This window comes from Aulonocara sp. 'chitande type north' Nkhata Bay, linkage group LG4 (assembly GCF_057382095.1).
Source record: "Aulonocara sp. 'chitande type north' Nkhata Bay isolate Kocher_YH1m ecotype deep benthic linkage group LG4, A_spYH_male_GT1.1, whole genome shotgun sequence".
Classification (NCBI taxonomy): domain Eukaryota; kingdom Metazoa; phylum Chordata; class Actinopteri; order Cichliformes; family Cichlidae; genus Aulonocara; species Aulonocara sp. 'chitande type north' Nkhata Bay.
The window spans coordinates 9,104,560-9,116,970 of NC_141347.1; the positions used below are offsets into that span (position 1 = coordinate 9,104,560).

The following is a 12,411-nucleotide window of genomic DNA, read 5'->3' on the forward strand; positions in this document are numbered from 1 at the left end:
AGCAAGAGTTTCACTTTACTGTGAAACGAAGATTGAACATAAGAAGAAAATGTCAGCTCAACCAGCTGCCATGATTGGCCTTCAAATAACACTGCCCTGGGCAATATCCTCTTTCACACAGTTAAGCTGAATAAACCATTAAAGAGTACAGTTAAAAACATATAAAGCTGTCAGTTTCACTCTCTTGGAGTCTCCATTTCCTTGAAATAAGTACATTTGTACTTTTTGTACCTAATTGAAAAGATAATTTTGCAATCATGTGTTTTTGTTTATAGATTTCCATCCATCTTCTTCCACTTATCCGATTTAGGGTTGTGTTGGGGCTGGAGCCAATCCCAACTGTTACAGGTTGAGAGTCAGGGCACCAGTCTGTGGCAGTGCTAACACAAAGAGAGAGAGAGCTATTCGCCCCTACAGCCAGTCTACCAGTTAACCTAACATACAGGACCCAGAGAGAACCCACACACACGCATAGATTCCACACAGAAAGGCCCCATCTTGCCAGTGGATTTGAACCCTTGGACCCTTTTGGTATAAGGGTCCAAGGCTGTGCACAAGACTGTGTGCAAGTCTTTTCAAAACCTAAAGAGTAAATTTTCTTTCCAGTATGTCATTGTTTTTCTTGAGTGGGATATGATTTCATCGTTGTAATAGGGCTATAAAAATACACACACTGATCTTGGGCTACATTTAGGCCTAACGCAGCTGAGTTTACGATGATTATTTTTTAGGCTAATTATAAGCCATTGAAGACCAGACATATTTAGCCCAGAAAAGAACATCCACAGATGCTGATATTTAGGACTTGGCAACAACTCCGTGTATGAAGGGTATGTAGTTAGATTATTAAAGAGGTTTTTAGAGGGAAATAAATGCAAAACCCTTTATTGCGATGGTCAAATCTCCTCCATCTAAATGTACATGTGAATGACCAAAATATGGCTAAATACAAAAACCAAAACTGATTTAAAGACTTAAAAATATCAACAAATGTCTCTGAGATCATCCATGGAAACACATTTGTCACAACAAGTTTATCTTGACTAACACAATAAATAAAGAAAAGCTTGGCAGTGGATTTCAAGTTTCACATTGTCACACAAACAGCAGTTCAGATTGTGGCTGCCGTATGCGTCGTGTTCCTGTAAACTCTGATCACCCAACCCAATCAACCGCACATTACCGAATTTAGTCACCCACACAACATATTTTGTTCATTAAGTGCTGTCAAACCCGGTATCGAACTATACGTGAATGAAAAGAGAATCTACATCTGAGTGTGTGCATATACTTTTCAACATCAAACATGGTAATGTGACCTCATTGTGTGCTTTTTAAACATTTTCAGCACATTACACACACACACACACACACATATATAGTAACATAAAATTTAAATATCCAAAATCCATTTTCTTATCATTTAATTGATTTTAATCATGTGAATTATGTTTATGCTTTTAATCAAGCATGATTTGATGGTAAGTGGAACGAGATGATGACTGTTCATCTAGGGCAAATGTAGTGTGTACCTCACTTTTAATGTGAGATGTTGTTGGAACAAAAGTTCAGTCAGTTTTTCCAAGGTAAATACATAACAACTAACAAGGGAACTGTTGTATCCATGCTGAGGATTATATGTTTTACAGTAAAATACCATCTAACATGTCAAAAGAAAAAAAAGATTTTGTATCAGAGAGAAAAAAATAAAAATCTACAAAAATGCAATTGAATTGAAAAATAACTTAAATACACTACACAAGGACATAAAATTGGAAAGAGTAAAAAACAAACACTAAATTCTTTAATTCAAATAGGTTCCTATCATCGTACTAAGGCCAATGTTACAGCAAATTGTGACTTTCCTTTAACATTGACTCCCTGCTTTGTGTGTGCAGAACCCTCAGTGTAAAGTCACAGAACTCAGACTTCAGCCAAAAAAAGAAAAAGAAAAAAAAAGTCTACTCAGACTCATTTTGCGTAGGTCTGCATTTTTTGATTCCATCTGAACTTGTGTGTACAAACCACAAGAAGAGCCATACAAACCTTGTGTTTGTGAGTAGACACCAATTAGAACAAAACTGGCTTAAAGTGCCTGCACCAAGGTCTCGCATCAAATGTAAAGGGGCGATTTTGAAATGAATCATGTAAAGCTACTCTGGTATTTATATTCGTAAATCCATCTTTGAAATTGTATTTCCCTACTAGTAAAGCATAAATGCCAGGTGTATACACAGTGACTTATTTGGAACCACTTACCACAGACAGAGTGCTAGTCATTGGGCCACCATCCCGGCTGAATGTGCTTCCATCTTGGCTCAACATAGTGGCCCCATCCTGGTTACCAGGCATGCTGGGCAAATCCATGCCCTGCAACTGGTAGGGGTGGTGTGGAGCTGAATTGGAGGGAGGGTCCAGAGAGTGATACGGTCCAGACGGGGAGTTGTGGGGGAGGTGAGGGGGTACCATGTGATCTGGCAGGGTAGGAGGAGTGATGGGTGGAATGTTGAAATCATCATCGCCCAAACCACTGACTGGGTATGACTAAAGACAGACAGGACAATGAAAATAAACAAATACAGTTTAGTCAGGGTCACTGTATTCAATAAAATATTGAGTCATCATTAGCAACATGGTTCTGCTCAGGGATTCCTTGTTCTGTCACACATGGAAAGTACGAGACGGAAAGAGCAGCTGCAAGATCCCAGCACAGAACAGAGCAGGTATCCGTGACAACAGACATGACAAAGATCGCATCAAAATAGAAGCTGCAGTGGAGGTGGGTTGCAAAGAAGCTTGCATGTATGCAGTAACATTGGGCAGGGTAAAGTAGCTTAAACAGCACACCTTACATGTGTAAAAGCTAAATCACCATCAGCTCATGACTGCTGGTATGATATCAGATTTTGACTTCATGGCTGACCTGAACTAACAAGCGTCCTGCCCCTTTGCTCGTAGGGGGCAAGAAGCCCCCCTACGAAAAAGCTATTGGCATCAGCAGGAAGGAAAACCTCACTTTTTCCGATCGCGGCTCAAGAGTTGGTAGTTCGTCTTGTAATCGGAAGGTTGCCGGTTCAAACCCCCGGCTCGGACAGTCTCAGTCGTTGTGTCCATGGGCAAGACACTTCACCTGCCGCCTACTGATGTTGGCCAGAGGGGCCGATGGCGCGATATGGCAGCCTCAGTCTGCCCCAGGGCAGCTGTGGCTACAACTGTAGCTTGCCTTCACCAGTGTGTGAATGAATAGTGGAATTGTAAAGCGCTTTGGGGGTCTCGAAAAGCGCTGTATAAATGCAACCCATTATTATTATTATTATTACTTTTAATAGGAATCAGCCTCTGACAGAACCAGGCTCAGAGGCTGGGGTGATGGGAAGTAGGCATTTATTTAATGCCAACTAGACTTCTAATTTTATTAAGCCAATGTACATTGCTGTTGCCTCATGGGCACTTCATTGGTGTTGGAAAAAGTCCAACCATCCATCGTTGTTTCCTTAGAGTGTTGAATCTACACTGTACTTTGAACAGATGTGGGCATCCATGTGGCTTGCAAATACGGGATATGATCGCTGGAGGGTATAAACTAAACCATCAGCTATTGTGGGCTGGCGCTGAGATCAGCTGATTTACCAGAAATGCTGAAATTCATGGTTTTAGTGCTTCTTAATATTATCTTATTAAACAAACAAACATTGCTATGAGCTTTCTGAAATGTTATGGATGTTAAAGTCAGGTGTGGAGTAGCTGACATAACATGATGGGCAACACTTAAAACTTGAAGTGACTGGGCTATGTTGCTTTTAGCAGAGTGCACAACTTAAAGAAAATCAATAATAATTGCATAGAGGTCTATAGGAGTACAAGAGTCATAAAACATTACTGTCAGAGTTATTAAATGACTGCGAGTGGAAAAACTACACACCATTGTTTCCTCAGACTCCAGTCTACAGCTACGTATTGTGTCATGCAGTCTGTCTTCGTCAGCCACAGCTTGTATCATAGACTAATTATCGCTAATGATATTCCCCGTCTTGAAAGAAAAGCCTCGTGAACAAATACTTGCTCATTCAGTGACACAACAATACAGTAATTAAGCCCATTTTGCCTGAGAGAATAGACACAGGCAGGTTTTTGTGTGTAAAAAATACAAAGGTGCTAATCTGACATACCAAAAAACAAAACAAAAACAGGAGCAGTCCCCATATCATAACAAATTATGCTGAGAGCAAAGACACATGAGAGGGAGACATGAAGAGGGAAATGAGTGAGAGAATCATGCAAGAGGAGTGAGAGACAAAGAGAGGGAGAGAGGCAGTGTTAGAGAAGCCCTCTCATACTAATCTGACAGAGGAGATCTTTTATAGAGACTGACAGTCTTTTCTGCTTGGCTAGCCACACCAGTCTCTCCATCTCTTACTTTTTTGCTCTTCATCTCTCACCATCCCTCTCCTTCCACCCCTCTTTTGCTCTCTCTCCTAATCTCATCCTCAATTTCCATTTCATCTCTCACTCTTTTCTGCTGTATCTCAAACCCCATGCAGTGTTGAGTTACAAGTTGCATGACTTGTGAACTAAACGATGAGTTATACAGTATAGGTTCACTGTGGAACTCACTGCCACTGTGCTAAAACACGGTTCCACTTATAAGTTTCCGCTTCAATTTAATATTTAGGAAACAAGATATAAAAATAAAACAAAATGATCAACAAATTGAAAAAAATACTTTCATTTCCCTTCATTTTGTGCTCATGTTCTCTATATTTTATTAATAACCAACAACTGATATTATATGCCATGAAGCTTGTTGTGCAGACTAACAAAAGCTAACTCACATCAGTGAGTCAAACTGCTGCACTGGGTCACAGAACACAGCAGATATGCATCGCTCCCTCTCACATCTTTCAGTTTTAGGCAAATTTAAAACTACTTTGATTTGGCTGCAATTCAACAGTCAATCTACAAAACAGGTTTGTTAAATAAGTCTTTATGGGTGTGTCATGTAATCCCAGTATCAGCTTAGAAGGGCTACGAGGTAGCACCAGCACTGGCATTACCAACGCTGTCTTGACTGTGTCTTTTCATAACTTCACAGCCTGAGTACTTATCAACTTCTTACACGAGTAGCAAAGTTTGAGGTGCCAGGGGCATATTTTAAGATGCTTTTGCACATTCTAAACAGTGCAAAAGCAATTAAGTCAAGCAATGTGTCATACGGTGGAAGCGAAATAGATAAATGCTGCATATAGAAAGAGTGTTTTATTAATCCCAAAGGGGAATTGCACTTTAAAGGAGCATCAAAATGTTGAATATGGATTGAAGATTTGCATGATTGAATAGAGACGCCATTTATTCTCTGATACTTATTTTGGCTCTGTCCTGTTGCTGTAAATACAATCTAGAGCACAACTCTGAATAGTCCCAAAATAAATGCAATTCAGTTTTCAGTAAACTGTACTAAAACAACAAACACAGTCGCTAGCCATACTGAAATGTTACCAAGCTATTTCATTAAATAAAATTATGGACAACAATGTTTTAATTGACCAAAATCTGGTCAGAAACAGTAAATCTGTGAAGCCAAAATGAAAATAATCGGGCTCTATAGACGAGAGACAATTGGAAGATAATTTAGGGAAATGTGAAAATGAAAATAAATGATAAATAACTGAATAAATGAAAGATCATTAATGACATATAACAGGATACAGTACCTCACATAATGCAAATCAACTGCACTGTTAATGTTCTGTGACTTAGTAATTTAATCTGAAATGTTAGCCTTTAATTATTGTTAAAGAGGATCAACAACCAACATGTAACTTTAGCATCTAATTAAAGAAATGTACCACTCATTTTCACTGTTGTACTCATCCATCTGTTTCTCTGCAACTTTTCAAACTATTCATGGTTCTCCACAGCTTACACTCTGCTTACGATGAATATCATTATATTCTATGTTTTAACAACATTTCACAAATAGTACATTTCCCACATCTTGTCTGTGATCAGCCCCACACCCATTTTATTGTTTACAGTGCATGTGTGGTCAAGTGCAGTTCAACTATAGCTTAATTATAAATGGCACAACTATAACAGTTTCGGGAGGCATTATGTTATCATTTTATCATCAGTCTCACCTGACTAAGGTGTGTCTCGATTTCTGAAAGCAGTTCTTGCCTATGCTGTCTGTGGACTTTTGTGAGGTGATTTCTTTTTAAAAATAACCCACAAGGGAAAAATAGCTAAATCTTGCAAGAATGTTGTTAAAGTTGCGAGAGTACGTGACACTTCTACATTAAAATAAAACAAAACTTTACATACCAAACCATTAAGTAAAACTTGATCTAGTGCAGTAATTTTACTAAAACCTGTGTGACCAACTACATAGCCCTACAAGCGTATTGGGTTTATCGGGCAACCATCAAGCCGAATGGTCCGTTTTCTTGGATCACTGTTACACTGTTGAGCTCTGAGCTGTGCATAAATTATACTGCTTGTCTGTCTGCCTCTCTCCCTCCCTCTCCAACTGTCATTCCTTCAACTTCTGCATAAATTATTCTTCTCCTTCTCTCTTCCATTCATGTTGGTAGTACAATAGACTGTTCCTTGTGCAATGGGAGCTCCTAGAAAGACTAATGTAGTCAGGATTAAGTCCTTTCCCACATGTAGTGTTCGTGTTACAAATGCATGTCTCACAACTCCATGTCGATTTCATAAAATTAAAAAAAAGCACATATGATTGTGAGTAATATGTTGCCAGCATTTACAGAAGGAGGTTATCAAATACATCTGCTGCAGACAGGTTGCTGATTTGTGAAGTATCCAATGGGCATTCAGTTAGAAATTTCTTAAATTTACAATACTGTGAGTTGCTTAAAAGTCAATATTCAGTATGACCACTTTTATTCTTCAGCACAGATTCTGATCTTAGGCAAGCTTTCTTTCCAAAAGCTCTTCTTTGGCTGTTCTGTTCTCCGTCAAGATAATGTTATACATGTTATATCAATAATGTTAAGGTCTGGTTCCAGGGGATGTCAGTTCTTAACTGATGGTAATCTATCCAGGTACGCTTTTATTCCATTGGCTGTGTGTTTTTTCAGATCATTGTCCTGCTGAAAAATGAAGTTGTTGTCAATCAGACACTTTCCAGATTGTATTCCATGGTGCATCCAAATCTGATGGTACATGCAATCATTATTTCATCAATATTGACAAGATCTGCAAAAGCACTCGCTGGAATGAAGCCCCAAACCACAACTATGTTTTACAGACGACTGTAGACACTCAGTGTTGTCTCTGTCCTTTGATGATAGTTTGAACCAAAAGTTTTAAAAACGGGATTTATCCTTCATAAGACCTGTTCTAGGACTGATGGATTATAGCAAAATAAAAATATAATCATGATTATTTTACTACAGTTATTCATTTACTTAACAATCATGTCGTTAATGAACTTTACAAAATGTGCCTTTTAACAGTTGATTGCCTTGAACTTTAAATGTAGCCTAATTAACATGAAAAACAAATAAATGGTAGAAATAGAAGGTGAAGGTGGTGGGGGACACAAGGTCATATATCAAGGTCTCATAAGAAATCAGACTCCGATTAATGGCTGTTTCACTGTAAAGCCAATTATGCAGCTGGAGCAGTTGCTTCCTGCAAGTCTTTGGTGGCCTACAGTCTCTAGAGTGGGGTGATTAGGGCCATGGTGGATTACCTGTTGCCCTTGCATACATGCACAGTAGTCACACAGGTAGTCGGTCAACAGCCAACCAACACCTCAAACACATACAGCCAAAACTGGACCAGACAAGACCCTTGATGATCCGGAGACAAACAGTGAGTGAATTTGGGCTTTTAGATAGAGGTGAAAGTGCACCAGGTTTAAAATGAAAATCTAATTTTATCCCTTATTCATTATCACTGAAGGCCAAAAATCATAGAATTAAAATTCTACTGACACATGGTGGGGTGGTAATTAGAGTTTTTTAATGTCCACTAGTGGCCAGCTGTTACAGCAGCTATACAGCAGTGTGCGATGCATAAAGCCCTGGTGTACGTGGGTGGGGATTTACAGAAAATGATTCCACTGTGCTGTGATTCTTTCCTGTGTCTTCATAAAAAAAAATAGTGCTTGTAGAAAGATGATGTTTAAATTGATTGTGCAGAGTAAACTGAAGAGATACACATACACTGACTGTATCCTCTGAGAGCTGGATGTAAACACACTCACACAGAAGCTACAGTATGGTTTTATGAATGCTGAATTTCTCAGTCAGTTGTCTTCCTGATAAAACGTGGGAGCTTGTTTAAGAGAAAGAGAAACAGACAAAGCAAAGAACATCGAAACAAAAGTGTTTTTTAGATTTTGGAAGACTTGGTGCCCCGACATATCTTCCACTGACATATTAAATTTGTAATTCACTGATACATCATGATTTTCCACACTGCAAAACACAGACTGAAGAGAAATGTTGCATGAAGATATGTTGACGAGTTTTACTGGAAACAAACTGATATCTTAAAATAAAATGTAATAAATAAATAAATAAATGAATAAAACCATGAACTAACAAAGGTAAAAAAGACAAGAAAACAAATCTGTCAGACTCTTTGATTATAGTGTTTGTTGTGTAAACTGAACAGACAAAACCTAAAGGTCAAGGTTAAAGCTATCTAATAATAAACATCAAACCTCTTTTGTATGATACACAGCTCAGATTTTCATGAAAGCACATGAAAGCTAAATTATACGAGATGTACAGAGACTGTTTTTGTTGTTTTTGTCTCAGATGCACTCACTAAACCATATCTTGCTGCATCAGTAAATATATATTATGACTATATACCTCATATGATGAATAAAAGCTGATTTTTCCTTAAACCAGGTCAAAATACGCACAATACAACGTACAAAGTGCATGGTTTAACCACAATTAATGACCTTTGACTAATACTATGATTAGAGGCTGTTAAGTCATACTTAACTGCACCACCATCAGACATGGAAAATAAAAATAAGCAGCATCAATGTACAACTGTAGGTGCAAACATATTGATCCCAGAGATCAGGTGTGCATTAAGGTTTAAATGATTAGAATGACTTTTCCCACAAGGTTGGCTAGTGTAAGCCAAAGCGTCACAGTTTGGGAACTCACCAATTTCTGGTCAGTCTGTTCGTTTAATAAAATAAATATCATGTACAAGTGAAGTCTAAAAATTCAAACTGACTTCAATCTGGGCGTGAGTTTACTAGAAATTGGGGCAAATGCCTTCCACCTAACTTAGTTGCTGTAAGCATAATGTGCAACTCCAGTTGAATTCTGGGTATTGCAGGCTTTGACAAAGAGATAGTGCTGCAATGATACCAACACTTCAGCTGCATAAATTCTCATCTGATTTTGCGCAAGCGTTACAGATGTGAAATGCTAAATTCCAAATAATCTGCAGTCAATGCTTTTACTTGGTACAGTTTTCTGTGGACACCTGGAAGTGTTTGGTTTTGTGCATGTAGAGGTGTGTGTCTGTATGAACATTCACCCAGGGCAGGCGATGTGTTTCGGCCATGTGTGCGTCTCTCCTCCAGTGCTGTGAGGGTGGTGTCACCTTGCTGAGAGGGTGAGGGGGATGTGGCACACGAAACTGTGGGAAGAATCACAAAGACAAATACAAATTCAAATGGGCCCAGAGGTCAGAGGGAGGTCAGAGGTCAAATCAAAAGGTCATGAAAAGCAGCAAGGAGAAAGCAAGAGACACACACAGAGACAGAGAGAGAGAGAGAGAGAGATCAAGTTTTCACTCATACAGAGGAAAACACAAGTAAAGTTCTGTCTTTATAAATGGCTAATATTGCTTTGCTTTATGTGAAAGTTGGGCTGCAATGATACCGAGGTGATAGAAGGAGCAGAAAGAGAGAAAGAGAAGCTGTAAATAAATTGCTTGTTTGTTTCCTCCACAGCTAATCCCCGATAAGAAAAGGTTACCCGGTGCTGCACAGCTGCAATGAGACCGAGACAAACACATAAAAACATCATTGTGACACAGTGCTACAAACAGGCTAGTCACTTTGAGTAAATGTGGCGATCACCACGTTCTTTTTAACACCACTGTGCTGCTGTGATTCATTTCTATGCACTCACATTTCAAACTCTCCTGCTAACACAACAACCACCGACCAAAAACTAATTTGTTATTGGATAAAAACATGTTCACATTATCACATACTGTAAAGAAAGTTATTTTCATGATATAAATCCATCTTTTCTCGAATACATCCTCCATACTCTTGGATTTGCAGGTCAGTTTTTCTATAAATTGTACTTCTTGTATCATACTGGTACATTTACTTCACTCAGCAGTTTAGTTTTTCCCACCCTTTTATTTGCCTCTGTGCTGTTATGCTTGATATTCTGTATCAGCCCACGAATCTTCATGACTTTGCTGATGCCCTGACTTTTCCTCTAGCACTACCATGAGGTTTAAAGTGAGTTTTCTTTTGTTTTGTTTTGGGGGGGGGTTTTAACACCTAGCACCATTATCAGATGATATATATATAATCATCTGTTCCATGATGTTGTAAACCAGCAACATGGAAAAGAGGGTCAGATGACTTCTCATAAAATTCTGCTGCACTGCGTGGAAGTATTAACAGCATGTATGTGAACTTTAACCTGCATCAAAAGAAGACAATGTACATGTGAAAGGTCATAGAGAGCACAAAGTTCCACACATGTCAGAGGCATTTAAAATACCATTTGGTTACTGAGACAGCTTCAAATGGCTCGCAGCTACATTAAGATAGAACAGATAATGTTTGACCAGTGCGTGTTTTCTGAGTGTTTTGTTCCTGTTAGACTAACTACTGTAGGAATCAGAATGTAACTCTTAAATCAGTGCTGGGTGCATTTGTCTGTAAAGCAGTAATGTGAAGATTTCTAAATTCAGAAATCAAGTTGCAGTTACTAATCATTATACAGCTACTCTCTTACACAAAAACGTTTTGTATACGCATGAATGATGTACAAAAAAAAATTCCCATGGGCATGAGATTCCAGACCAATTAATGTTTGAAGAGTGTCAATTTTCACATTATTTAAAGTTTTCTACAATAAATATAAGCATGTGATGGTAAACACCATCCTCGCTTTCCTCATCACTGCAGTGTCCATAATTAGATGGCATCACATTACAGTGATTTTGTAAAGCGGAACAGGAAGCCAACGCATTATATTTCTGCATCGATGTCTTGTCTTACCCATACTAGTTGATTAGTCTATGAATTTATTTCATAGGCTAATCAGTGAAATGAATTCAACAATTAGTCACCTTTACTTTTTTTTACCGTTACCAATTCTTTACATTACCAATTCTTTCATGTAGAATTTTCTGTAGAAAAAAAAAAAAATCACAATACCTTTAGACTGCAAACCTACACGTATTATTTTTATGCCTTCCAAAGCACTGATTCACCTGTCTTTCTCCCTGTTTCTGCATTAATACACTAACATTACTACCACTCCATTAACATTTCCAAAAATGACAAGGATGAGGGTCAGACTTGACTGAAATTGGTTCCATTCATCACAACAACCTGCCTTTATAAAGGCAGTGGTGATTCAATAATAAAGCCATAAATTCTTATTCCACACACACAACTCCCCATCTTCTTATGGCAAAACACTATGAATAAAACATCAAATCATGTATTTCTTTACTGCACAATATTCTCTATATTGTACTCTATGAATAATGTATCTATAGTAGTGCATCTTATTAATATAGGCTTTGCTTGGTGGTGAGGTAATTCTGCACTAACAAACACACATCCTAGGCTTCCCTTAGAAGCTTGAAGTGTACTTTCAAAAGCAGCAACACCCACTTGCTGTGTAGTCTGTGCAGTGTACTGTTCTAGGGCTGTTGCTAAGTTATCTTGTAACAGCTGATGTTTACTATGTTGATCTCACTTTATATAATGAACAATTGTTCTCTAGTGGAAATTTTCCCATTTTTCATGACCATATTTTCAGGTAAGTTGAAATTTAAATGAAAGCAGACCCTTCATAGCGCTTTTTCCCCCCACAAATCTAAAACTCAAGGATTTGAAGTTTGTATCACAGAAGACAAAGAAAAACAATTATTCCCACATTTAAGATTACCAGCAAATACTTCTGATTGACAGTGACAATTAGTTGATTAAAATAATTTTTCTATAGGGGTGCTGTGCCAGTGCAATTTGGGTTTTGGCGTAAAGAAACATACCGTTGGTATTTACAAAGAGAGCGTAGTGAGAAAACTGCATATGTATATATATACAGTGGGGCAAAAAAGTATTTAGTCAGCCACCGATTGTGCAAGTTCCCCCACCTAAAATGATGACAGAGGTCAGTAATTTGCACCAGAGGTACACTTCAA

The 12,411-nt window shown here is 38.2% G+C and overlaps 1 protein-coding gene across 2 annotated transcripts in view; it reads right to left on the bottom strand.

Annotated features, from left to right (window-relative positions):
* The window catches only part of LOC147331930 (thymocyte selection-associated high mobility group box protein TOX-like), a 63,238-nt gene that overhangs the window by 17,345 nt on the left and 33,482 nt on the right, over window positions 1-12,411 (bottom strand). For both annotated transcript variants that reach the window (XM_086288260.1, XM_086288259.1), the window contains exons 3-4: window positions 9,541-9,642; window positions 2,260-2,544 (exon numbers count right to left, since the gene is read on the bottom strand). In XM_086288260.1, the coding sequence (XP_086144386.1) occupies window positions 2,260-2,544; window positions 9,541-9,642 (387 nt within the window). The remainder of the gene's footprint in view (window positions 1-2,259; window positions 2,545-9,540; window positions 9,643-12,411) is intronic.